Source organism: Cladophialophora yegresii (genome assembly GCF_000585515.1).
Source record: "Cladophialophora yegresii CBS 114405 chromosome Unknown aczIN-supercont1.7, whole genome shotgun sequence".
NCBI classification, from domain to species: Eukaryota; Fungi; Ascomycota; class Eurotiomycetes; order Chaetothyriales; family Herpotrichiellaceae; genus Cladophialophora; species Cladophialophora yegresii.
The window spans coordinates 511,301-536,237 of record NW_006913051.1 but is presented as its reverse complement, the minus strand read 5'-3'; the positions used below and the strand labels follow the sequence as shown (position 1 = coordinate 536,237).

The 24,937-nt window shown below is 54.2% G+C and overlaps 7 protein-coding genes across 7 annotated transcripts; 5 read left to right on the top strand and 2 right to left on the bottom strand.

The window, feature by feature from the left end:
• Positions 1 to 4,616: 4,616 nt before the first annotated feature.
• A1O7_09325 (uncharacterized protein) lies at positions 4,617 to 5,602 on the top strand (the record flags this gene model as incomplete). The annotated part of the gene is made up of 2 exons (XM_007763313.1): positions 4,617 to 4,755; positions 4,818 to 5,602. 2 exons carry the CDS (start codon positions 4,617 to 4,619, stop codon positions 5,600 to 5,602), a joined length of 924 nt encoding a protein of 307 aa, XP_007761503.1.
• A 669-nt stretch (positions 5,603 to 6,271) lies between these two features.
• On the top strand, positions 6,272 to 7,699 carry A1O7_09324 (uncharacterized protein; the record flags this gene model as incomplete). The annotated part of the gene is made up of 4 exons (XM_007763312.1): positions 6,272 to 7,081; positions 7,172 to 7,255; positions 7,382 to 7,496; positions 7,602 to 7,699. The coding sequence occupies 4 exons, from the start codon at positions 6,272 to 6,274 to the stop codon at positions 7,697 to 7,699; spliced, it is 1,107 nt and encodes a 368-aa protein (XP_007761502.1).
• Positions 7,700 to 8,288: 589 nt separating this feature from the next.
• On the bottom strand, positions 8,289 to 9,335 carry A1O7_09323 (uncharacterized protein; the record flags this gene model as incomplete). The annotated part of the gene is made up of 1 exon (XM_007763311.1): positions 8,289 to 9,335. The coding sequence occupies one exon, from the start codon at positions 9,333 to 9,335 to the stop codon at positions 8,289 to 8,291; it is 1,047 nt and encodes a 348-aa protein (XP_007761501.1).
• A 1,368-nt stretch (positions 9,336 to 10,703) lies between these two features.
• A1O7_09322 (uncharacterized protein) lies at positions 10,704 to 13,044 on the top strand (the record flags this gene model as incomplete). The annotated part of the gene is made up of 3 exons (XM_007763310.1): positions 10,704 to 12,626; positions 12,683 to 12,871; positions 12,928 to 13,044. 3 exons carry the CDS (start codon positions 10,704 to 10,706, stop codon positions 13,042 to 13,044), a joined length of 2,229 nt encoding a protein of 742 aa, XP_007761500.1.
• A 436-nt stretch (positions 13,045 to 13,480) lies between these two features.
• Positions 13,481 to 15,106, top strand: A1O7_09321 (methionyl aminopeptidase; the record flags this gene model as incomplete). Its single annotated transcript, XM_007763309.1, has 5 exons — positions 13,481 to 13,505; positions 13,632 to 13,665; positions 13,722 to 13,932; positions 13,963 to 14,815; positions 14,868 to 15,106. The coding sequence occupies 5 exons, from the start codon at positions 13,481 to 13,483 to the stop codon at positions 15,104 to 15,106; spliced, it is 1,362 nt and encodes a 453-aa protein (XP_007761499.1).
• Positions 15,107 to 16,080: 974 nt separating this feature from the next.
• A1O7_09320 (uncharacterized protein) lies at positions 16,081 to 20,304 on the top strand (the record flags this gene model as incomplete). Its single annotated transcript, XM_007763308.1, has 3 exons — positions 16,081 to 17,966; positions 18,141 to 18,255; positions 18,550 to 20,304. 3 exons carry the CDS (start codon positions 16,081 to 16,083, stop codon positions 20,302 to 20,304), a joined length of 3,756 nt encoding a protein of 1,251 aa, XP_007761498.1.
• Positions 20,305 to 23,233: 2,929 nt separating this feature from the next.
• Positions 23,234 to 24,141, bottom strand: A1O7_09319 (cell division control protein 42; the record flags this gene model as incomplete). Its single annotated transcript, XM_007763307.1, has 3 exons — positions 23,234 to 23,675; positions 23,819 to 23,938; positions 23,993 to 24,141. 3 exons carry the CDS (start codon positions 24,139 to 24,141, stop codon positions 23,234 to 23,236), a joined length of 711 nt encoding a protein of 236 aa, XP_007761497.1.
• Between the last annotated feature and the right edge of the window lie 796 nt (positions 24,142 to 24,937).

Sequence of the window (24,937 nt, the reverse complement as noted above, 5' to 3'; positions counted from 1 at the left end):
GCTACAGTGAGCTCCGAGCCGTGTGTATGCGTTTGTGTGGCAAGTGGTCAATGAATTAGCGAGGTTGTCGGCCACAAATTGTGGGCATTGCAGCATGTGGACAGGATAGGATGGGCTTCACCTTTGTGTTTGGAGATACCTGGGACTACGTGCCGTGCGAATGCGAGTGCGAGTTCGCGGTCAAGTTGCACAAGAGCAGGCGTTTCTGTGCGACTCGGAAGGGCTGGGGGTGCCAATGCGACGGAGCCACCGCATGCAGGTGTGGTCTGACGCGTCTTCTGAGTGGCTGACGTGTGAGCACGTTGAGCGGTGCTTGGATCTATTTTTTTTTTTGGAAGGTGTTGACGAAGGTGCACGCCTGGCATATTTGCCACTGCACGATTTCTAGCATGTGTCAACCAGAAATTAGCGGGATAGCAAGTTTGCGTTGAGCCGATACCTTGGATGACGAAACGTATGATTTTCTTGTGCTTTGCGCGTCGGCTCCGGAAAGCGACAATGGCATGAGTACTGCGTATGACGCGTTAGGAAATCGAGATCTATATCGAGATCAGGACCGGGAACCAAGTACTCGTACTCGTACGGAGTACTGTTCCTAAGTTACTGGTACAAAGCGGGCCATGCTGACTGGACGTCGATAACCCGGAAGTTGTCCTCCGGCTGTTCTGTCGTATGATGACAGTATCTGGCTGCGATCGACAGGAGCCGGAAGCCTTGCTGGGTTGCCGCGCCGTCAGCGTCCCGAACAAACCAGTAGTCGACGGCGAATCCCGCCTCCATGTGAGAAGGCGATCCATGGTGGGGCTTGAAACGTGCTCTTTCAGCAGCTGGAAAGTGACTTCACATCTAGGCGCTACTCTTTCCCGCTTGCTATGGAATTCTCGGGGCCTATTTCTGTGTGACGGCAGTGTCGAGGTGCATGCCTAATTATCCGGGTCTGCATTAGGTGACGCGGCGGTTGACTGTGCTTTGAAGAAGGGCGTTCCTCTCAGGCAGCGGCACGTGGATCGACGATGAGAAACATGTGGATGTCCCTGCGGGAAGGGAACTCTCTGCTGCTGCTGTGCTGTGTAACCGTCACTCAGATGCATCCGAAGCTCCTCGAAGATTCTTGTTTTCCGAACAACACGCATCCTTAGGACGCGACCTTTTCAGGAAATCTCAGCTTCGGAAACGGAATGGTCCCGTGGTCCAGACTCAGGCGGGAGTATCCATTGGGTAAGAGCTGGTCAGACGGTGCCCGACCAGTCAAGTCAGTGGTCAGAAATGCCAGAACAATCCTCCACATGCTTTCGTCAGCCCGTGCAATGTTTACTTCGGGAAGCGTCCTGATGCACGGCTAAGAAACATAGTTCAACCCAGCTGCTGCAGACCGAAGCAAGACTGATATCTTGAGGCATTTTTCGTCAGGCGCGAACAAGTGCTGAAATGCCACGACTTCCGTTCCACAGCGTTGGTCTGCTTTGGTTAGGCGGGAAAGCAGATAAGCACCAATGATCTGCGTTTCGTACGCGTCGCTGCTCAACCTCAGACGGGTGCCATGGGGGTGGTTGAGTCTGGACCCGAAGGAAAGGGTCGTGGCTGACCAAACACGAACCTGTAAATCCGGGGAAGTCAAAGGATTCCCGATCTCCCGAGGTTGGCCAGTCAGACAGCCCTTCACCTCTCATTTGAGCTGCACAGGCACACAGGTACCTCGTAAGCCGTGTATGCTGCGCACGCATATCTGCCCTAGCTATCTTCACTGTTCATGCAGGGAAGATCTGGTTCTTTAGGCCTGCATTCGGCCGGCTGTGAACACATGGACCGTGCGCTTCGTTGATTGAGCTGTTCTATCTTCGCTGTACAATTCCTAGACTTCCTCGGTCTGCAAAACGTCCTTGCCGAGAATAAGCGGATATTAGGCTAACACTCGCCCCTGCTTGGACTCATCCAGCTCGCCCCTCGGCTGGGGGCCCGACGGGACAGACCCAATGGGAGACGGACCCTGTGTGGCTGCAGACGGTGTACATACCTAGGTAGCTGCCATGTCGTAGTCAAGAGAGATATGTTGAGTAAGCTGATAGGGTCAGCCGATGGGAGTCACATCTACCTTGACATCCATTCGACATCCTGAAACGAACTGGCGGGAAAGGCGCTTGCACTATTCGCGCCCTCCACGATGATTAGCACAACAGCTTGTATGGATATTGCAGATCGCTGAGTCAGAAGCAACGGTCGCGGTGGCGTCCACGGCTCAGAGGTTTTCTTTGAGCAGGTGAGACGATTCCTTTGCACATGTGTTCGCTGTCCGTAGTTGGCGGCGGCGAAACATGGGTAGAAAGTGAGGTGTGCTGGCTCTGTCTTCGGGTTGGTTGTAATTCTCACTACTGGCCCTTCCCTCTTACGCTCCAATTGCTAGGCTCCTTATCGGGCCGACAACAACTGCAGCTCCGACAGTGATCGAGGCTGAGATGCGACAGACGAGACGCTCAGTCCAGGTTGACTGTTCCATACCAAACCTGCAATGAAACCTCCGTCAGGCAAACGCCAACAAGTTTACCAACGCCAACAGCAGTGCGGACTCCGGGAAAATGATAGACCATAGTCTCCCCGCAAAAGTATCTGGGGCCGCAGCCGCTTGTATGCCTCTGGTGAGGACTGTCGACTGAATTTCCCCAGGTGTAACGATTCAGTCCTCTCAATAAATGGGATAGGGCGGTATCTTCTCGTATGGCTTGGCAGCCATGTCTTGTGCCTGACAGCAGACTGATCCATAAGATGACGACTGTTGAGGGCCATCGTCGTAGAAATAACCAGCAGTTCCACCTTTGGCAGAAGGAGGCTCCCCATCCGCAGAAGGACTCATGCTATTGCTATCCTTTAGCACAAGCCTCTCGTTTGGCCTTGCGGCGAGGTCCAGCTCGATTCGATCATCTGCATGGCAGTTATCATCCTAAAACAATAAATGAAGTGAAAATGAAGGTTGCGTCGGCGCAGGGATTTTGCCGTCCGATTCGGTGCTTGTCATGGAGGCATTGCTCAGGCACAACTGAGGAGACACATGCTTGTAAACCGAGAGTCAGTGTAGGTGTCTCGCCCACGAACGCTCCAACCTTGCGAGTTTGGCACAACACGACCCATTTCTACAAGGAAGGCGTTTTGAGGGTCCTTCGGGGAGCCTGCCACTGTGGCTCAACCACATAAATAGCCTACAGGGAGTTGCATACAGAGATGCACCGACCCTACACGGCAGGTATCTAAACTCAAGCGGAGCGGAGCGATGGTGAAACATGTGCTGCTTTACCCAGAAGAGATCTCTTTTACCCTTTTCGGGAGAGGTATGATGGGATTGCAAAGAAGATGTCACTGCACAAGAAACTGCAATGTCGAGCATTGTTTGACGGTCATAGTGAGAGACTCAGCTTTGCACACAGTGGGGCTTCTCTCACGGTACTGATGTTGAATGCGACGGCTTGATCGAAGGACGACTTCACCACCTTGTCAGAGCGAGAGGAGGTGAAGGCGGTGGCTGGCAAGGTACGACATGGCCCAGTCGTGCTTAGCGGCAGAGGTACATTTTGCCTCCAGGGGAAAGCACCATCGAGGTTGTCTGAAAAATGTTGAGAAGCTGTGCAGCGTCTACGGCATGTGAGAAGAGGCAGAAAGCGGCAGTGAGCACCCAGTGAGTCTGACGAAGAACCACAAACGTCACGGCGCGATTCTGCTCGAGTTCGCAGGCGCAGGGCTTGTCCTGCATTAGCGCTGCAAATGAGGCCGGGTGCAGCCTAATGCTGGGGATGGCGCCTTCCTGATCAAGCTTTAACAAGCTATTACCTCGTACAGAGAACGATCTTTCGGATATTGCAGATGGCTCCTTCCACGGGCTCGACTGTACTCCGTACACCATGAAGTCTTTTATTTACGCCGACGACCCATTAAAGGTGCTATGTACGAAGTACCTCCTGCCGCCTTCTTCGCTTTGACACTGTGCTCGTTCACAACGTGCCTGACTGGTTAGGTTTCGTCATCGGTTCCGCAAGGATGATTCGGTGCTATCCGTGAAAGGTGACACATATTCTGGACCAAATATCAGAGGCTCTACGGAGTATTCCACACTTACTACCTAAGGTAGCTGTCGGCCATGTGTTCTCTGGGAATGGCAGGAGTGCAGAGTGAAAACTTGCGTTCCGCGACTTAATACTTGTCAGTAATGAAACCGACCAATCAGACCGAGGCGATAACGAAGCCTTATCCCTCCACCTCGACGCGATCGTCGTCGCTCCATCTGCGATTGCGCGGAGAAAGACTCGACATAATCCTATCTTGTGGTTTCGTATCAGCCTGGGCACCATGCAAGCAAATCAAGTCTGTTGCCATTGGCTAGATAACCACAAGGTGAGTCGGGATGGCAGCTTACTTCGTGGTTGCACGTCAGAGCTGCAGAGTTGCAAGCTCACCGCGAGCTCAATCAAGCCAGAAGGTTTGGCGCATTATCTCAATACGATTTTCTGTACGTATCAGATTGATGACATTGTGTGAATAGTCAGTCGAGCTTCTGCCACATCTCGTGATTTCGCGACGTGTATAGTCCTGACTGCTAGGACCTCGTTCATACTTTCTGTGCTTCTGCAGCAATGCCCGACTCGATGACTTTAGAAGAAGAATCAGACCATTTCTCCCCATACCGAGCAGATGGGAAGCTCTATGGCTTTGTCTGTGTGGTCACAGGCGCAAACATGCCCGTGGGACGTGCTATTGTGACCGAGTTAGCTGGTATGTGACTCCTCACTCCTTCATCCACTGTTCAGCAGGACTAATCGACTCTGCCGGTCAAGCTCATGGTGCCGCCTCCATCTATGCGTGCACAGCGAACGAAGAATCTTCAGGCCTCCCTTCTCTTCTCTCCAAGCAGTACCCTAATACCAAGATCATCGACTATCCTTACAGCATCTCCTCTGAACAAGACACCCTCACCCTCATCGATGAAGCCCTGAATACTTATGGCCGCCTTGACGTATGGGTATGTTCCTCGGGTCTCTTGGGTCCTCCCTCCATCGACGCAACCACGCCGGCCGATCTCCAAAGATGCTTCGAAGCGAATAGCCTGGCTCCATTCTTCGCACTGAAATACGCACCGCATGCGATGCAAAAGACATCCCCTAAAGGGACGTATCCCAATGCCGCACCGAAGGATCAGAGGTATGGAAGCATAATTGTAGTGTCCAGCACTGCGAGCACTTACGGGGGTTGCTGGGGACCGTGTTTCACCATGTCAAGTCACGCAGCCCTGGGCGTCGTGCGCTCCGGTGTCGCGGTGCTCAAGGGCACAGGTGTGCGGATCAACGCCATATCCCCTGGGCAAATCGACGTGGGTGTCTCTCTGAATGGATTCGACGATAAGAAGAATCTAATGAGTTACAACACGCAACTACCTCCCGCAGCATTGCAGAGCCCGCAGATGCAGAAGCAGAACATCGGCCTAGAGAGGGCGGGCTTGCCGGCGGAGGTTGGCCGAGTTGCAGGTTTCCTCGCCAGTGGGTTCAGCTCGTATATCACAGGAGCGAACATGGTTGTGGACGGCGGCGCGAGTGTCATGTGTCCTCTGATGGTGCCAATCTGAGGACGGGGACAAGCAGATGCAGAGAGGATGAATGGGAACCTCTGTGTTTCGATTGGAGCACGGCCGAAGGCTTGAGGTGTCTCCTAAGTTTGGTTTTCCCTGACTCTCAAGATATTCCTTGTTTGGACAATTTGTACGGAGTAACTATCTAACAGTACCTTCATAACAATGAAGAGTCGGTCCTGCTAGCGAAAAGGACTCCCTTTTGAATTTCAGTCTGGGCACCGTATGATGATGAAGAAGCCATAGAGATGGACAGTTCATGATAAGGAATTAGTGCCGGTCGCGCTTTCAAGACGTGCTTGAACACAATGGTGGTGTTGCCTCTCGTTTCAGCGAACGATATTTCGGGACACGGTAGGCATAGGATCCTGGTCGCTCGAATTTGTGCTTGGACGATGCTCCGCGGCAGGTCGGCCTGGCTTCATAACGGAGGGTCCTCATTATTCACACCAAGCTCAACATCCTGTCCAACCTTTACTGAAGAACAACAAAGGCGCGTGAGAGAGGAAGTGTGGAAAATATAGCTGTTCGGAAGACCTGCCGTTTGCACCCTCGATCGTGATTCGCTCCTGGAACTTTTTCGAGCATTGAGCATCGTGCATCGAAAGCAAAGGACACTTCAACTCCTCCACGGCGTGTAACCAGGCGTCGCTCGCTCGCAGCAACATGTCTCCTCGCTCCAGAGGCGTCAAGCGCGTCATTGGCGCTCTCGGTATGTGCCCAACGCATTGGATCTTTCATGGACGGAACGCTCACATGACCACTGTAGCGTCTCCCAATGCACTGCAGCACATCTGCTCTTCCTGCCTTCAGACGCTTTCACGAAGAAGCTATGCAGCAGCAGCCGCTGCTCAAGGGATTTCTCAAGATACTGCCCCTCCGATCACTCAACTCTCTCCCCTCGGTGCCGAAGCCCTCCTTGCGCCTCAACCGACGTTCACAATAAAAGCCGGCGTCGTGCTCTCACGTCCACCGCTAATAACGCCGGACCCGCACCCCTTCGAAACAGCCTATTACCTGTACCAGCGGCGACTCAATGAACGCTTAGTACTGCCGTTCACGCAGTATTTCTACTATCGTCGTAACACGCCCGCATTTGAGCACTGGAGAAAACACCGACGCGAACGGGGAGGCACTGCCACACGGGATATAGGAATGTACAACGCGTACACGAAAGAGTCATGGAACGATGAGGTCCTCGTGGGTGATGAGACCGGTCGTCCGGAGCAGATCGTCGAGAAGTTGGTTGCCGAGGAAGGTAGGCAAGCAGAATTCACTGGGAGAGGCAATCCAAAGTACGCAGGTTTACGGAGGACGACAGAAGCGGACGAGAAGGGCGACTTGAGGAGTCTGGAGAGGCGGTTGCAGCGTACACTGTACTTGCTGGTCAAGACAAAGGGCGACGACAACGGAGACGAGACGTGGAATTGGAAGTTTCCTTCCGGGCCCATCGCTGGGTATGAAGGCTTGAAAGAGGTAAGTTGCTGATCCGTTTACCCACTGTGGTTTCGCGCAAGACGAGGGATCTGGAACGCGCAAATGAATGCTAACAGATATCTTTGGCAGGCTGCGCAACGAATCCTCTTCACCTCCCTCGGTCCCAACATGAACACCTTCTTCGTGGGCAACCATCCCGTCGGCCATTCCATCGTGAAATTCTCCTCTCCGCGCCCTTCTCCATCCTTACCCCAGAGGTACATCCCCGGGCGCGCTGCTCTGCCTCTTTCAGAATCAACGCCTGCGACAACCGAAATGTCTTCCACTTCGGAATCGCAGCCACTCAAACAAGATCTCGCAGCCACTCAATCGCTTATCGATGGCGAAAAGACTTTCTTCATGAAAGCGCGGATCATGGCTGGGCAAGCTGCACTGCCGACCACCGCCAATACGAGTGAAAGCGAGGACACCATGACTGAGAACTTCCCCGCTGGTCTAGTGAAGGGCTCTGCACGAGATAAGAAGGGCGTGGTTGTCGCCCCCAACATGGGCCTTGAAGAAATCCACGACTTCCGCTGGTTGAGCAAAGACGAGGTGGAGAGCACGGTGCATCCGCATTATTGGCGCAGTGTGCGCAACATGCTTGTTGCACAGTAGCAGCAGCAACCGTGTCGAGGCATTATCAGTATTCGTGAAGGACCATGGGAAACGGCGAAGGTGCATCCGCGTGGTGAGGCGCTGGTAGATTACAAGTCCGACGAAGTTCAATCGCCGGATCTTATCCTTGTTGGCTGACCACATCTTTATCCTCCAAAGGTAAGCATCGAAACAGGCGAAGGGGAGGGTTCTCAAGGGAGCTTCTTACGTGCGTGGTGTAGATGACGGAAGCGATACAACCTTCTGCTTATATGGCTTCGGTTGTATAGGAAAGAAGGTCTCTGTACATTAAAGGAATCTTTTGACGACCTGGTCCGTCCTACATATCTAGTGTAGGAACAGCGGGAGACGATCTCCTGTATTGTAACCCCTGAAATCGAAATTGTTAACCACACGATGCGAACACACGCGCATCTTGCCTACAGACCATGCATGACAGCAGTCCCAACGTACTGTAATCCAGAAGCCGATTCGCAATGCAGTGCCCATCTGAATGCAAGTAAATTTCCCTTTTTATCCCGTCCTCTCCTCTCTGGTCCGTACCCAAGCTATCCGTCCAATCCAGCGCAAGAAGAGAAGCAGAGGAGACCTACAACTCCACCAGCACATCCACGACGACACCGCGATGATCACTCAACCAAACCCGATCGTCGAATCGATTAGGCAGCACACCATAGCACTGGACCATGTCTCTCAAGGTGTCATGTGCGTTTGGTTCCCTCTCTGGAGACGTGTCCTGCGGCGGAACGCCCAGATGGACAAAGTCGATCCTCTCGGCGCCCGTGGCGGCCGGATCTTCAGGAAAGCCCGTGAACGTCAGCTCGTTACCCAAGGCGTAGATCTTGCCGTCCTTATTTCCGTCATCGGGGATGAGACGGCGGGCGTCGACGAAGCCGGACCCCGGGCTATTCAAGATCTGGTAGGCGTCGCCGTTGGGGCGGGAGTTGAGGTCGCCGCACAGGAATGTGAAGCCGGGGGAGAAGCGGGCACGGAGGCGCGACGCCATGGCCAGGATCACCTTGGCGGACTCGCGGCGGGAGATCTCGCCCTCGTTGTCGAGGTGCGTGTTCATTGCGAGGATTCGCTTGGGTGACGTTGACTGGTCGCCACGGGGTGAGCCGTGTGAGCTGCCAACCGACTCCAGCACCGCGCAGGTCAGGATGCGGACGGAGTCGGCGTCCCAGCCCTTCTTGCCGACTTGGCCGGTCTCGTTCAGCCAGATGGTATCAAAGTGGATGCATTTCCAGGCCGACTGGCGGAAGAAGACGGGGCTGTATTCGCCCTTGGTCTTGCCGTCGTTGCGGCCGACCCCGACGTAGGTCCAGTCGTTGTTGTTGTTGCTGTTGTTGCTGTTGTTGGCCGGGTGTGCGGCACTCGAGGTGTTGAACGTCTTCTGGTGGAGGTCGACAAGTTGTTCGTGGAGCACTTCTTGCATGCACACCAGCGTCGTGGGCGGCGCGAAGTGTGGCCGCGTGTGGTACTTGAAGTGGCTGGACAGGTGGGGGAATCGGTCCGGCCACAGTTTCTCTGCCCGGTCTGGATTGTCGGTTGCGAAGCGGATGTTTTGTGTTAGGATCCGAATGGGAACCACCGAGGACGACTGCTCCGGGGGAGCAGGAGACGAGGCGTCACCCATGGTGGGGTGTTGCGAAGCGTAGGAAGAAAAAGAGTCAGTGCACTGCGCTGTAGAGCAAAAGGCTGATAGCAAACAAACGTTTCTGGGGCTGATTTCAAGGATGCTCTAGCAGTGAATCCCAAGTCAGGTCAGCTCGATTTTTGTCCAAAGACTATCCTTTGAAGGAGTGGAAGCCGAAGTCAAGGCAATCTAGGAGGCGGAGAGAGAACATATATAGGTGTAAGTGACGATAAGATTTGCTAGGACATGTGGCTATGGTGGCACGGAGTCACTGAGGACCTGAAGAGGACCCGGACAGAAAATGTAAACATGCTGATATTCTCCACGTGGTCGATGGGACAGCACGGCGGTCTGCGAATGAGTCTCACAGAAGGCGTGGTGCGCCGTGATGGGACGGGAGGACGTCGACCCCGGAGTGTCCAATGATGTCACTTGCTTAGTTCGCCGCTCTAAACACAGAAGCCCACTTCACCGGTGCTGGGGGAAGTTTCAGCACGACAAGACAACCACAGGGCCCTGGACATGCTCAGTCAGGTCCATAAGAGCCTTCAAGTAAGCCTGGGCTTCGGTGAGAAACAGGTTGCTCTTGGGCGCAGTGAATCCAGCTGAAGATTCTGCTTGATGGACACCGTCTGGCCACCGTCTGGCCACCTGCAAAACCCACTATGCCGGACCTCTCTTCTACATACCTACTGAACAGATTCCCCGGTCTGGTGGTAAGAACGACGGGTGGGACGCAAAATACGTAGATGATTAATGGTTAGAAGGGGAACTCGTCCTCAACTCGCCTCCACGCGGTAGTTGCGTATATTTATCACAACTTAAGACACACCACACTGGTCGACTTGCGCCGTGCTTCCTGATGACTGTACTAGTCAGTCGAGGCATCTCGCGGGAGCTTGTCGTCGCTCGTACCGCCCATTCCTTCACACGGTAAGTGCCGTTGAGAAGCACCTGAGCTGAGGATGAGGCGAGGTATCGGCTGTTTTGCTTCCTGAAAAGGTCGACGCTAAACCCAATCGAGGGATGGTGTCCCGTCGCGAACTGCGCCTGAGCCCAGCGTCCAGATTCGAGATTGATGCCATACCAACCCCATACATTGGCCTTGAGCGCATCGACTACATCCGATCCGGACCTGGTATGTATCGATTCTCCGTCTCTCAGTGGTTGCTTATACTTCACTCCTGTCCCCTATGGTCTCGACGTGACATTGTGACTCTTCTCCAGCCTCCTACTCCAGTCAACTCTTTGCCTGCCCAGTTTCCGCTCGTCAGGTCTCCCAATGGCTAATCAAAACAATAGAAACGCGTCCGACGAGACCTGGCCAGCCAGTCACCGTCCTAGGAATCGCCTCCTTGATATGTCGCGATGAGCAATACTCCCGATGGTGCGACTGCGGTGACCGCGCCTACGGAATCATCTGCCCAACCTCCCAGCAACGAAGAAAACATCGCCCAAGGCAAGGAACGAGCCAAAGAAGTCCTCGCAGCTTCCGGTATCGATGTCACAAGGAAGGAGTCCATCACTGAAACCAACGGCCGCGATGCCAGTCCCGGGCCAACCCGAAAACGCAAGCGCGAGACTCCCATTGATCGCATACAAGCCGCCGAGTACGTTGACCGCGAGTATCACTACAAGGCCCTCTATGCGGATCAACTTGCCCATCCGGTAATATCGCAACAAAAGAAGCAAGAGCTCGCGCTTTATCAGGGCTTGCGACAGAGAAGAGAGCATGACCCTGGCTCCATTTTTGGCTATGGTTACGAGGGGTTCGGCAATCCAAGGACAGACGACAAAACTATTCGCGACCCCGTCTTGTATCCTCGACAAAGACGACCCGGCAAGAGAAAGACTCTACCGCCCCGAGTATCGCGGCCGGATCGGAACATCCAGGCCGAACAGGGCGAGGAACTGGTACCTATCCGGCTTGACATCGAATGGGGCAAGATCAAATTGCGCGATACTTTCACCTGGAATCTCCACGACCGAACGACTTCAATTGACTACTTTGCGGAGAAAGTGGTTGAAGATTTCGGGCTCGAAGTCCAGAACTGTCGTCCGCTTACCCAGTCAATCGCAAATCATATTCGTGACCAATTGAACGACTACTGCCCTCAAATCTACGCGGATGACGAACCCTGGGAGCCAACCCTTCCATACTTTGCGTACAAGAACGATGAAATGCGGATTCTCATCAAGCTCAACATCACCATTGGTCAAAATACCCTCATTGACCAATTCGAGTGGGAGATAAACAACCCCTTCAATTCGCCTGAGGAGTTTGCGCGTCAGATGACCAGTGATCTATCGTTGGCTGGCGAGTTCACAACTGCCATTGCACACTCGATACGTGAGCAATGTCAGTTGTTCTCCAAGTCCCTACATATCACGGGCCATCCGTTCGACGGCCGCCCCATCGACGACCCCGATTTGAGAGAAAACTTCTTGCCAACCCCGTTGCCGACTACATTCCGTCCTTACCAGGCGGCCAAGGACTACACACCCTACCTGTACGAACTTAACGAGGCAGACCTTGAGCGAACCGAGCTATCCATTTCTCGGGAGCAACGTAGGCAGAAGCGCTCCACGAATCGTCGGGGAGGTCCGGCGCTTCCTGATCTCAAGGATCGTCAACGAACGATAAGATCCCTGGTGGTGTCCTCGGTCATTCCTGGAGCCGCCTTAACCACGGAGGAAAGCAGAATATTCCGGATGCCGAAGGCCACCAGGAAGTCGGTGCGCACACAGCGAGACGGTTTTGAAGATTCGGACGAATCAGACAGTGACGACTCGGCCCCTGATTCGCCTGCCATTCCCGCGCATCTGTTGCAAGGAGGAACAGCGCGCACTAGGGGAATTCGGAACGCTGCACTCAGCGCAACCGCTGGTATAAGATCGAATTTGAGCGGATTCGCATCGGTTAGGTCGGCGACACCCGAATCAATAGCACCATCGCATCATGAAGGGCGAGCATCAGCGAGAAAGAGAGACTACAAGGAAGAAAGCGACGATGAATCTGCGCCGGAGAAGCTGGTCGTCGTGCTCAAAGTCGGGAAAGCGAAAATGCGAGAATGGATGCGTTCGCAACGGCTCAGGGACAGAGCCGCACACATGTCGAACTTGTCGAACGCCGGCAGTCCTCGACCTGGCACGCATTCACGGTCTGTATCCGCGGCGCCTCTGAATCTCGTAGGCATGCCGCCTCCTCCCTCTCCAGCAATGGCTCCGTCGTCGGCTTCAACAGATATTCCAGGTGCAGTTGACGCCACAGCCAATCCAACGACCCCAGCAGTAAGTGTCATTAAGTCCATTTACCACTATGTGCGCTGACCCATATTTGCCTTCAGCCTCCGCCGCCGGAGTGGCTTGTTCAAGATCTACAACGTCTCCGTAAAACATACCCGAACGATCGTTTCGAGGCCCTCATGAAACATACTGCCGTTGATCCGGCCACCCAGAAGCTTGTTACGCCGAGTGAAGCCACTCGATCATTTCCCCACAAATATGTGCCGCGTATCAGGTGCTCTGACTGCCTTGTGAGTTACAATCTGTTGCAATTGACAGCGAATCTTTCGCTGACAGCTCTTGATAGGGCAAGGTCTACCTACCGGGAGATGGTTTGACGGCCACAAACTTCGAGTCTCACCTGAAGAATCGCAATCATAGGTCCCACGTGGAAGCCCGGACGGCGAAGAAGGAGTCCACATAGATCCAACTCTAGGATTTGTGTACGCGGACAACGATAGATGTCCTGTTCACAGCGTTGGAATAGTCTTCCTGCCAATAAAGCTACGATTATGTGAACGAGAGCAGAAAGTGTTGATAATGTCTCGCAGAGCAGAGCTTCTAATCCCATGCTGCTCGTCTTGTCGAGTCTTTGTAGTTCGACCACAGTGAACTGATGTGGCAGACGGCGGTGGGCAGGTGGTGTGTCGTGTGCCATGATTCGACCAGGCACCACCAGGCACTGCCTGACCCCTGCCTCTGTGTGATCTGCCTGGCTGGTTCCCCTCATGTCTTCAATGCACGCACAAACACATCTTCAAATTTCCCCACCAACGCCTTGAGGGCTCGACTGTAACCACGACCCTGACCCTCTCCCTCTCCCTGTCCACAAAGTCACGTCGAGAACACACCTGGTCAGCATGGCGGACACTACTGCTGATGCCGGTACGTAAACCTACACCTACTTCTGGCGAGGGACACGTCCCGGCTCTGGGCACGCTACTCACCCCACTATGGTTGAAGGAACAACACTCTCCGCTACGAACAGGAAAGACTGACATACTCGGCCAGACACTTCCATTCTCAATGCGGATAACTTGACCAAGTAATCACCCGTGGTTCTTGGCCTTCTACTCGTTCCTCTACTAACCTCCGGCTCAGGTACAAGATCGCGGCGACCATCAGCCACAAAGTCCTCGAGGAAGTTGCCAAATGGCTGGCCGACGGGGAAAAGATTGTGGATCTGTGCATAAAGGGAGACGCACTTCTTGACGAAGAGCTGAGCAAAGGCATGTTAGCCTCTGCCACGCAGCAGCAGCAGCGGAGGCAGCCGGGCTCACTGCGACCACCTGGGCTGGCGCGGGCTCGGTTGGTTTTGAACATTTCATTATAGGGCTAACAGAGACACAATGCAGTGTACAAGGGCAAGTCGGTCAACAAAGGCATCGCTACTCCTTGCACGATATCACCCAGTTCCCACGTCACTCCTTTTACACCCCTGGTCTCGGATGCGGAGGAGGCAGCAACCACAATCAAGGCTGGAGAGTTGATCAAGATCCAACTTGGAGCACAGATTGATGGCTTCGGTGCGATTGTGGGTAATACCGTGGTCGTACCCAAGGAAAAAGGTGCCAAGGCAGATATCACGGGGAGAGAGGCAGACCTGCTGCTAGCCACACACTATGCCAATGAACTTCTGCTGAGATTGTTAGTCCCGCCGGGCCTACTGGCGACTGGCACAGAGGAAGAGAAGAAGAAGGCCGCGGCGGAGAAACCGCCTACGCAGACCAAGATCTCGTCGCTTGTCGACAAGATAGCGAAAGCCTATGACGTCCACGTTGTTCAGCATACCACTTCTTGGCTGTTCGAAAAGAACGAGATCGAGGGTAAGAAGAAGATCATTCTGTCTCCTGCCGACGGCGCCAAGGGAGAAGGTTCAGCAGAGGTCGGCGAGGTCTGGGGAGTTGAAGTGGGCATGAGTCTGGGCTCCGGCAAGGTCAAGGAGCTAGACAAACGATCAACTCTACTCAGACGGACCACCACGACCTACGGCTTGAAGCGGCCCAGTTCAAGGCAGGTTCTTTCAGAAATCGTCAAGAAGTTCGGCACTTTCCCCTTCAGTCTACGGCAGTTGGACGACGAGAGAGCCGGTAAGGTGGGTGTGGTCGAGTGCATCAGATCTGGCGTGCTGCGTGAGTACAAACCAGCTGCCGAGGCAGACGGATCACCCGTCTCGAGGCTGTTCACTACCGTTGGTAAGTCAGAGACATATTTCATGTTGTTACATCGTGCTAAGGTGGGATTTAGGTATCACAAAGAATGGCCTGGTTCGTCTTGCGGCCCCGCCTGTGTTGGATTTAGATGCTGTCAAGTCCGACAAGAAGATCGAGGACGAGGAGATTCTGGCTATCCTGGAACGTCCGTTGGCCAAGTCCACCGGCTCAAAGAGCAAGAACAAGAAAAAGAAGAAGAAGCCAGCTAAGAAGGCCGCCGCAGCAGCTGAAGAGGACGACGATGATGACGAAGACGACAGTGACGACGAGTGAGTGTTTGCCTCTCGGCGGAAACGCAACACCGCTCTGGAGTGAATGGCTTGTGCAATTGCCGTCCAGCAAGACTGTCTATGAGACATAGCTTCTTACAGATGACGGTCAATGTGCACGGGATGATTGGGATTCACTGGTTGGGCATCTGACGTGACCAAGTCGCAACCGGGAGGAGCTGTGTTTCAGGTTGGCAGCATGCGATGTCAGTCACGATGGCTTGGTTGTCGAGCTATCACCGGAGCTCAAGGAGCTGCAACGGGTCGACGGAGAAAAAGACCACATCAGAAACACACTTATCATACAGAAGTCTATGAACGAGAAGTGTCACCATGATGGTCCTTGCCTGTGCCTGAGTTTCGTTTGTGGTGACTCCGTGATCCGATTAGACTGTAGACAAAAGAGGGGCAACGCCAGGCCAAGGCAGGCCGGTAGAGCTGTCGCCACGTCATGATGAAAACAGCGACTGTTGCCTGAGATGAGGCGAGGCGTAATGTCGCTGTCGTCTGAATGGGCAGACAGGACTTTACTCTTGCCAACGCTTGGTTCGTGGGGTGAGAGGTGCTTGACAGGCACACGTAAACACGAGAAAAAGAAAGTGAGGGAAGAGTAAGAGTGAGTAACAGAAAACAGGGAGCTCTCAGCCTTGGGAGCTGCAGCTGCAGGGACGCCGAAGAGCTGCCGCCGCGGAGGCCGGCGGGTGACTGGCAGTGACTGGGTGGGAGCCGCGCAGCGCAGGCCAGAGGCTAAGGCTCAAGCCCCTTTGCCCGTCTCTTGATTCCTGCATTTCCTGCGTTTGCGACCACCACAACACCATGCTCCGTTGAACTTAGGCCTCTGCCACCCGCCCTCGCACCACGCCCATTGCCTGCCGAGTTGCAGCTCGCGCCACAGTAAGTCCTTCTCTTCCAGCTCGTTGCACGTCCCTGAACGAATATCTAGGCAGTCGGCGCGTGCGGCGTGAGGAAGAAGGCAGCATGGCGACTCGGTCGCTGCGCCACAGGTCGAGCCGCTACTCGAGTCCTGCGACATTTGGTGAAAAAGGCCCTGCACCCAAGCCCGTCGAAGAGCCTCCGCCGAAAAATGGGCAACAGACCAGTTTGGACGGTTGGATCGAGCCAGCGCTGCGACCGCCGGCCCCGAGTTTTGAAGATACAAGAGGCCTCGAGAGGGTGGGAGTGCTGGAGAACATGCAGCCCCTAGGCACCGCGCCTTCGCAACGCCTCCTGCAGAAGTTGAAGTTGACCTATGCCAGACCCTCGCCACGACCAACACCGGCACAGGTAGCGGAGGAGGTGGTCACACCCGTGACGGAGCCAGCAGAAAAGATGGATTTGGCGTCGCCCGTCGAGGAGGCAGTGGCAGAGCGGCCGTCTGCTGGAATATTTCACGAGCTTCCTCCTCCCCATCAAGTGCCGCCCGATACCAGCCTGATCTCGAGTCCGCCACGAGGTCGGCCCGCAGGGAGACTCTCTGCAGAGTTGCCACAACCTGGCGGCCTGTCACCGTCGCCCATTACGTATCCGTTGGCTCCTGCCCAGCATGTGTCACCAAAACCACTGTCGATCCAGCAGCAATTACGGCAAGACCGACTTCGGACTCATGTGGAGCGCGCCATTCAGGAAGCCCAGCAGAAGAACACGCCGGCTCTCGTGAATGGTCTTCAGCGAATCCGTGAGGATGCTCACATCAACTACGATCTGTGGAATGTCGTTGAGGCCATGATGAACAACTCGCCCACCCCAGGCCAGTTCAAACTCTTCAAGCGCTACATCAAATCTGGTGTCAAACAGCACAGAAGAGAGTCTGAAATGTCCGCTAGCCCTTACCATCCGTCTCCTCAGAGATTCAGCGAGCTCACTTCGCCCAATTACCGAGAACGCTCACCGAGACCACGTCACGCCCAGATTCCTCCACCTGGCTATCCCGAACAGCCACATCCTAGGCTCAGCCTCTACTTCAGCGGAAAAGCACCCGCGGATACATACGGTTCTGAGGAGATGCCCGTTTCGCCGTCCACGGTGCCGCCTCAGTTAGGCGTCTCTGAGCTAAGTACGAGGACGACTCGGCCAAGCGCGACTATCTCGCCGCACAAACGAAAACGATCAGGCAGTCTATCCAGTTCCTCTTCACTGTCGTCGCCGCCGTCGGTCTTTGATGGAGCGCCGATCAACCTGTCCACATGGATGGAGCTGGATGGCCCAGATGGCAGTGGACAATCGGGGTCAGCTGCACGGCGCCAAGACAAAAGCCGGGGCACAGCTGGCAGCAGACTCCGTTCATCTGCCAGTGCCACAAATCATCCTGCTCAACCATCGCCCGACCACTCCCAACTAGAGGCCGCGACTGCCTCGAGGGCCAACGCCAGCAAGCGATTCAAGAAGGGACGAGAAGAAACCGAATTCGATATCGATGAGCTCTCTCGACGGAAACGAAATTTTCTGGATGACAGTTTCCATGACTATAACACCATTCCTCGACCGGAAAGCAGCGAACGAGGGCCAATTCACGGCCACCCAGAACGCCCTGTGGTGACCGACGATCCACCTCCGCCCGTCATTCACCCCAACCGACTCGCCGTCTCGCACGCGGCATTCCCGTCTGCCTTGAGCGTACAGGCACCGGCTAGCGATATCCCCACCAACGGCACCGGCCGCAAGAGAGCCTATGATGAAGTTGATGCCGATGACCTTGACCTTACTTCAGCCGCATCATCCTCTCCAGGTCCGCTGCTTGTACCACCGCCGCCGCTGGGCGTGGCAAAGGCTGCGTCACGAGCCGCAACCCCAAGAGCGACCAGGCTTCAACAACAACAACAACCACCTGCGCAGAAGACTCGCAAATCTGCGCGTGTGATGGTATCGTAAGTGCATGCATTTTCTTCTTGATTATTTAATGCTCTGGGAATGCGTTGGCAGCCGGGCTCTCTGAGCCCATTTCAGGCTCCCGCGGTCACCTGTCCAAAACAGCTTATGAGGCACCGAATGGCAGAGTATACGTTTGGATGGAGCAAACGACTGACACTTGTCAACCATAGGCCCAACAAGCCCAAGAATGGCGGAATCACGGCGGGAATTTCACGTGCGGGGCCTGGGCGTGACAGCCGTGATGCTGCGATCGGCAATGCCAAAGGGGCGGATTCAGGCGCAGAGGTGAGTCCCGAGACCCCCAGGCATCACGCCTACGCAGCCCGTCCAAGTCCATCGTATTTCTTCCTTTTTTTCCCACCTGTGCCGCGCCACCATTGGCTCAGCCAACGCTCCCGGACCACCTCCCCCTTCTAATCCCTTCTCAGCAACCTCCTGATCCTGCCTTCTTCTCCGATTACTCCTGGCCCGCTTTCTGTCATTGTCTACCTCACCTCCAGCCCACATGCACTTCCCTGCCAAAGCTCGCTGCCAATGTGATTGATGTTCCAACTTTTGGTCACTGACGTGGTTTTTCAGGATAATGATGAATTTTGTGCGTCGTGCGGTGGCGAAGGAAAGCTGCTCTGCTGTGATGGATGCACGAATTCGTTCCATCATTCGTGCCTGGAGCCCCCTCTAAACCCTGAGGAAGAAGTCGAAGGCGAATGGTACTGCCCACGATGCGTCGCCCGAAGAACCAAAGAGGCGCCTTCTCCGGCAGGTCTCTTGGGCATGGCCATCCGTCGAGTTGACGACATCATCCCCAAGGCCTACGCGTTACCTCATGATATTCGCGAGTACTTTGAAGGGGTCCGCACGGGCGAGGAAGGCGAGTATGAAGAAGTCGGTCTCCCGCGCACCCAGAACAATGTCGGCAGGATGAACCGGGCTGGCTTCATCGAGGAGCCCAACTACAAGGAGACGCGCGACGGCAAAGGCAATATGATCCGATGCTATCAGTGCAACCTGACCACCAATGGACGCGACATTATCCCGTGCGATTTCTGTCCTGCTAAATGGCACCTGGACTGCATAGATCCGCCGCTTGCCGTACCGCCCAGGCGTCGCGCCGGTGATAAGCCCGGTGCCGCGTGGCGCTGTCCGCTTCATGTCGATCAGGACCTCTTGTCTGTCAGTCGCCAAGCCGAGAAAGCTCCCGGCGACCTCGGTCGCATTCCCAAACCCCGGAAGCCGAAGAACGCCATACCTTGGGACATTTCCGTCGCTCGCGGCTTTAGAAACAATGGAGTCATCGAGGTGGAGCTCATGAAAGACCAGCCCGACGCCGGCAAATTGAAGGAATTGCAGATGAATGGCAGAGTCTATCGTGTCCCAGAGATGGGTATCCGCCTGGACTTTATCGACCGGGTCAAGAAGAGTTGGTACGAGGACCAATCTTTCCCCAGACTGATGGATGCGCCCAAGAAGACCCGGAACCGGAAATACCGTCCCGATGGCGCCGTCCTTCATCATCCACCTCAGCAGAGCCTTATCAAGATCCGCGAGCCGGATTTTTTCACCGGTGCAAATGCCCTCGCCATTACAGAGACTGCTAAAGCCAACGTCGCTCTGCGGAGACGTTCGATTAGAGAACAGCAGACCGTATTGAACCTCGCTCGGATGTCCGAGAGGGGCATCGATGGATATTCGGGAGACGCACTAGCAGAATTGACCAATACCCTGATCAGCGAAGCTCCCGATAAGGTCGTGAGAGCTACGGAACGAACAGAGGTGGACCAATTGCTACAACTCCAGGAGCTCATCAACCGAAGACTTGCAATTTTGAACCGATTGGGCCCGGTAGAGACCGGACACTCGGGTAGAAGTGTGAACGGCAACCGGATCCCTCCTGCTCAAGACCCAAACATTGATCCAATCCTGCGAAGTGGCGGGTTCGACGTACCTCCACCGAAGACATTTCCAGTCCAGGACTTGCCCATCGACCCTGCCTTACAGTTCAGCGCTGCTTCAAGAACAAAGTTACTCAACGGTGACACACCAGAGTATGGGGACGCGCAAGACGCGGATGACGAGGCCGAAGCCGAGTTTCCACTTGGACCCTTTGCCGACGCCGGCAAACCCGCTTGGATGGCGAAACGGGAGGAAAGTCTACAATGGCCAGATGACAGTTCGGTGTCCAGAAAGTCAACACCTGTAGGATATGCACGAGCATCGAAACTCCTTGTCCCTCGGCACGGGTACGGCAATGGGAATGGGAATGGAAATGGGGCCGGGAATGGAACCGGTACAGACGGGATGGACGGGATGGACGGGATAGAGATGGGTTCTTGAATTGTGCTTCTGGGCGAAGGATACTCATTCCTCCGCCGTACGAGAGATACCTGGGCGCGCTCTCTTACATGCACGCCGCACACCGCACCCTAAATGGAAGATATTGTAATGAATGTGCAGAGCGATGCCACGTGGAAAAAAGGGCCATGCATGTCATGTCCTGTCCTGTACTCGTACAGTAGGAAGTACGGAGTAGCCTTGATATCCGGATGGGGATGGAGAAATATAGCATTCTTCTTCTTCCGTGCTTGGTTGGTTGGGGTTTTAGCCATCTCAATGATATCGTGGTTGTGGTCCGTTGTGCTGTGTGCTGAGTCCTCTATACTATGTCATCTATACTGCGTAGCGTGTGTGCTGGTGTCGAGGGTGTCCAGTTCCCTCACGCGATCCGACATGAAGTACATATGCACGTCAAAAGAAACAAGGATCCAACTACATAACAGCCCGCCGAATTAGTCCAGCTCGAAGGGTGCACGTCAAAAGAAACAAGGATACATTTACATAACAGCCCGCCTAGTCCAGCTCGAAGGGTGCGTGTCATGAAAAACACAGGTAGCCTTCGCCCCTCGCTCGGGTTTCACAACAAAGCATACAAGCTAAGAGATCCATAGATTCAGCATAGAAGTGCCCCCCGGATTCCTCAGTCTTCTTGGGCGATCCTCCTGAGGCTGTCTGTGGACCTCTCCTTGACAGTCAGTGAGTGAGTGAGCGAGTGATTGACTGACTAATTGACTGACTGAGGAGCAGCCCGATAATGGATAGGTAGCGTACCTGGGTAGGTAGGTGTATTCGAGCGATGCCCTTGGTACGCAGTTGCTATCATGTTACCTAATTATATCAATCAGAACTCAAATCTCATGAGCAGAGGTCAGCGTAGAGCTGTTTTGGATAACTCCGGCAGCGACAGCGACTGGTACTGCGACTGCGACATGCCCGGGCTATGTAGGTACTGTCGGATGCAGGTATATCTTCTACCCCTGTTATTATTCGGAGCCGTGATGGGAGGCCAGCAGAGCCAGCCCGCGAGGTTTCATGTCCAACACGCTTCAAGTGTGCACGTCGAGGACTCTGTACTGTAACTGGCTGACCGGCGCGCAGCTTGCTTGGTTCCTCGGCTGGCTGGCGAGCCGGCTGACTGAGTGACTGGAAGGGGATGAGGGAAAAAAAGAAGGGTATCGAACGAAGAGATGGGGAGTCGACCTCAATCTCATTCTCAACTCACATCCTCTGATCCATCGTGTATGTGAAGTCCATGTGAAGCATCTGATGGTGGGGAGGGGGGTGTGGTTCCGAGAGCGACACTGGTCGCGTTACCGCTACCGCTACCACTACCGGTGCTTGCTATTGTATGATGGTGTGTTCTGGGAAAAGGTAAAGTCCAGTTCCGATTGGGTATTGAGCGCCAGCTGTCGGTCGATTGAGAGCAACAGTAAACGACGCGCCTGAGTGGGAAATGTCGGTTATCGTAGTAGCACCCAGTGGGAAGGGCAGAGGGGCCTACAGTACTACAGTAAGGCCCATAAGTACCTATAGCAGGTAAGGTATTGAATTGTCTTGTGGAACTCCGTTGTGCGCCAAGTAACTGGTCTGATCCTCCGTGTCATGGCGCTTCGGTTGTCTTTCTTGATCTCCCAAGCCCATCTGTCGACCTACGCTCAAGGTAAGCGTTGCTTTGGTGGACAGACAATGCGAGATCGTGGAGTGAAGGAGTGCTCGTGAGGGTTGGTCCGAAGATGGACCAAAGAAGTGTACAAGGAACAGGAGCAGAGACGGGGGCAGGGGCAGAGGCAGGATATTTCTGCATACGTACCACAGCCATACTTGGATCAAGATCCCTTGTTGGTGGCCATGAGACATGAGACTCACAGTACGGAGTAGACCCAGGTCACTCCGCTTATCCAAGAGTGTTACTGTAGTGTTCCTGTCTGATCGGGCTGAGATTCTGTTCGGTAGCTTAGACTCCCGTTGCTTTTGTTCTTGTTCCGTTGCTACTGTCACCGTCAACATCATGATCATTGTTATAGTAGTTGTGGGCGTACGATTGGTTCCAAAGCTGTGCTCCTTGTCTGCTATACATGTGGCCCTGAAGACAGGATAGTGCTGCGTGCTTTCAAATATGTCCTTATATAGTGACTGCGCTGTGTGCTTTCCAACATGTCCCTGTTTAGTGAAGGCGCTTGGAGTGCTTGGTCAATGTAGAATTGAGTAGAGGACTGAGAGATACCGAAGGAAATCAGATAGAGAGGAACCAGCAAATTCATGGGAAGCCTCATCTTGCTTGAACGGACACATAGGGAAGACAATGAGCACGAAGACGAACACACAAAACAACAAGCAGAGTCTCGTCAGCGTTCGCTCGTCCGGGAACCGGCAATTCTGGAGATCCCCCAAGCTCAGGGTGGTGCAATTTGCAATGAATTTGAAAGTCTCGATCTCGACTGTGGAAGTGAACGCCATCCGACGCCTGAAGCCTGCCGATGGAAATTCCAAGATTGTAAGCCCGTTGGGAAATACCACACCCAATTCCGCACTCCAAGGTCTCCGGATCACCTGGTACAAGAACTCCAATGAGAACGAGATATTGCGAGAAAGCATTCCCCGTCTTCACCGACGTGACCACAGGTAGAAGCTTTGGGACAGGACTCTTTCCGATGTGTCGCAGGAATACACATGCACATTTCAAGTTGGGAAATGCAGCAGAAAATGTCTCCTACTGTACCAGTAGCTCCCTCCGTGTCCAAGATGGCTACAATCCGAGCTCATGAAAATGCTCCGCACGCGGGCCTGGAACGAGAATGAAGAAGGTTGTGTGCTATGCAAAATGTGGTTAGCGCGAGGGAACCTGGCACCTGGTGATACAGCAAGAGTATCACAAACCTCGGAAGGAAGGATGATCAGCCCCTCGTCTGGATGATCCAAAGTCCCTCTCTCACAAGATCGTGCACTTTTTACTGCTCTTCTTTGGCGGAGGTTCTAGCGCTGCCACGATGGCCTCGTCAAACACGTCCTTGAGCTTGTACTGGGTCAGGGCGCTGCATTCGACATATTTGACGGCTCCCAGTTCCTTGGCCATTCTCTCGCCGTCCTCCTTGCGCACTGGCTGCATCTTCTGCTTTGCAAGCTTTTCACGCACAGATGGGTCGTCTCTGAGATCGGTCTGAGTTCCAACAATCAGGCAAGGTACGCCGGGGCAATGGTGGTGGACTTCTGGGAACCACTTTTCTCGCACGTTCTCGAATGAAGCTGGCGAGGTGACGGAAAAGCAGACAAGGAAGACGTCCGTTTGGGGATATGACAATGGTCGAAGTCGGTCGTAGTCCTCTTGTCCGGCAGTATCAAAGAGACCCAGTGTGTATGGCTCGTCGCCGATCCTGCAGATCCAAGATTAGTTCAGACGGGCACAAGTGTTTCAGGTGACGATAGACGAAAGGGTGAGGTCAGAGTGGCAGTTTCTGGTCATAAGACTTTAGATGTGCATGCGACCCTGGCTTCAGAACTGAGAGATAGAACTCACATCACCGTCACGGCGTAGTTGTCGAAGACCGTGGGAACATATTCCGAGGGGAATTTGTTTGTCGTGTAGGAGATCAACAAGCATGTCTTGCCAACCGCACCGTCGCCAACGACCACACACCTGCCCGCATGTGTCAATTATGGCGCTGTCTTTTCCGGCATCCGGCAAACTCACTTGATCGTGGCAACAACCATGCCGCTCTCGTTCACCTCAAAGATATCGTTCTCAAGATGACGAATGCGGTTCGGATTGATGGGTCTGAGGACGCGAACCTTTAGTTTCTTGCTTTTCCCAGGCGCAATGCTCTGGAGGTGGGACAACATCTTGCTTGACTCACCAGACGTGAAAGTACCAGCCGCGAGCAGTGACTTGTAGAACGAAATATAACGAGTCGGCCTTTGTGAGGGCCGAACTGTTACTTCACTTTCTGCCTGCGATCGTAGGGCGGTAAGGGAGTTTCGAGAACGATAGATCCAGTGTTTGATATCAAGTGATAGGGAGTCGAGACTGTCAATCCAGTCAGCTCATATTGTCCAATCTCTTCTTCATCCACGGGACTGACAGAGAACGGCAAAAGGCAGGCTGAAGTCGGCGGTGGTGGTCGAGACAGGGCGGTCAACGGCCCCAGGGGATCCAGGACGAATAGAGTAAAATTGACCAGCGAGAGAAGGGACGTGGTTATGTTCAAGACGCAGAATCCTGGGCTGGAAGAAGTCTAGTCTTTCTGGAAAAGAGGCTGTGACATTTACCGGAAATGACAAGTTGTGAGGGGACGGACGCGAGGATGCAGGTGGTGACAGCTGCTGAGGGAGACGACGTGGATGCGATGCGGACGGACGTGAACGAGCGCAGCGCAGACAGACGCAGACCACAGCACCAAAGCCCATAGAGGGAGGGATGGAGAAGCTGTGGCTGCGGACATGGACGAGCGCGAGAGAATGGGGGCCGGGGTCTGGACGGTTGCTGGATTAGGCGCGCCTGGGGATCAAGTCTCCGGTGCCTGGGTGCCTGACTTCCGCTTCCCTCTCTTCACGGTACAGTAGCTCGTTCAGTAGGTACTGTAGTTAATCAAGGTACTCGTGCCCTTCACAGAGTACAAGCTACAGTACGGAGTACTCC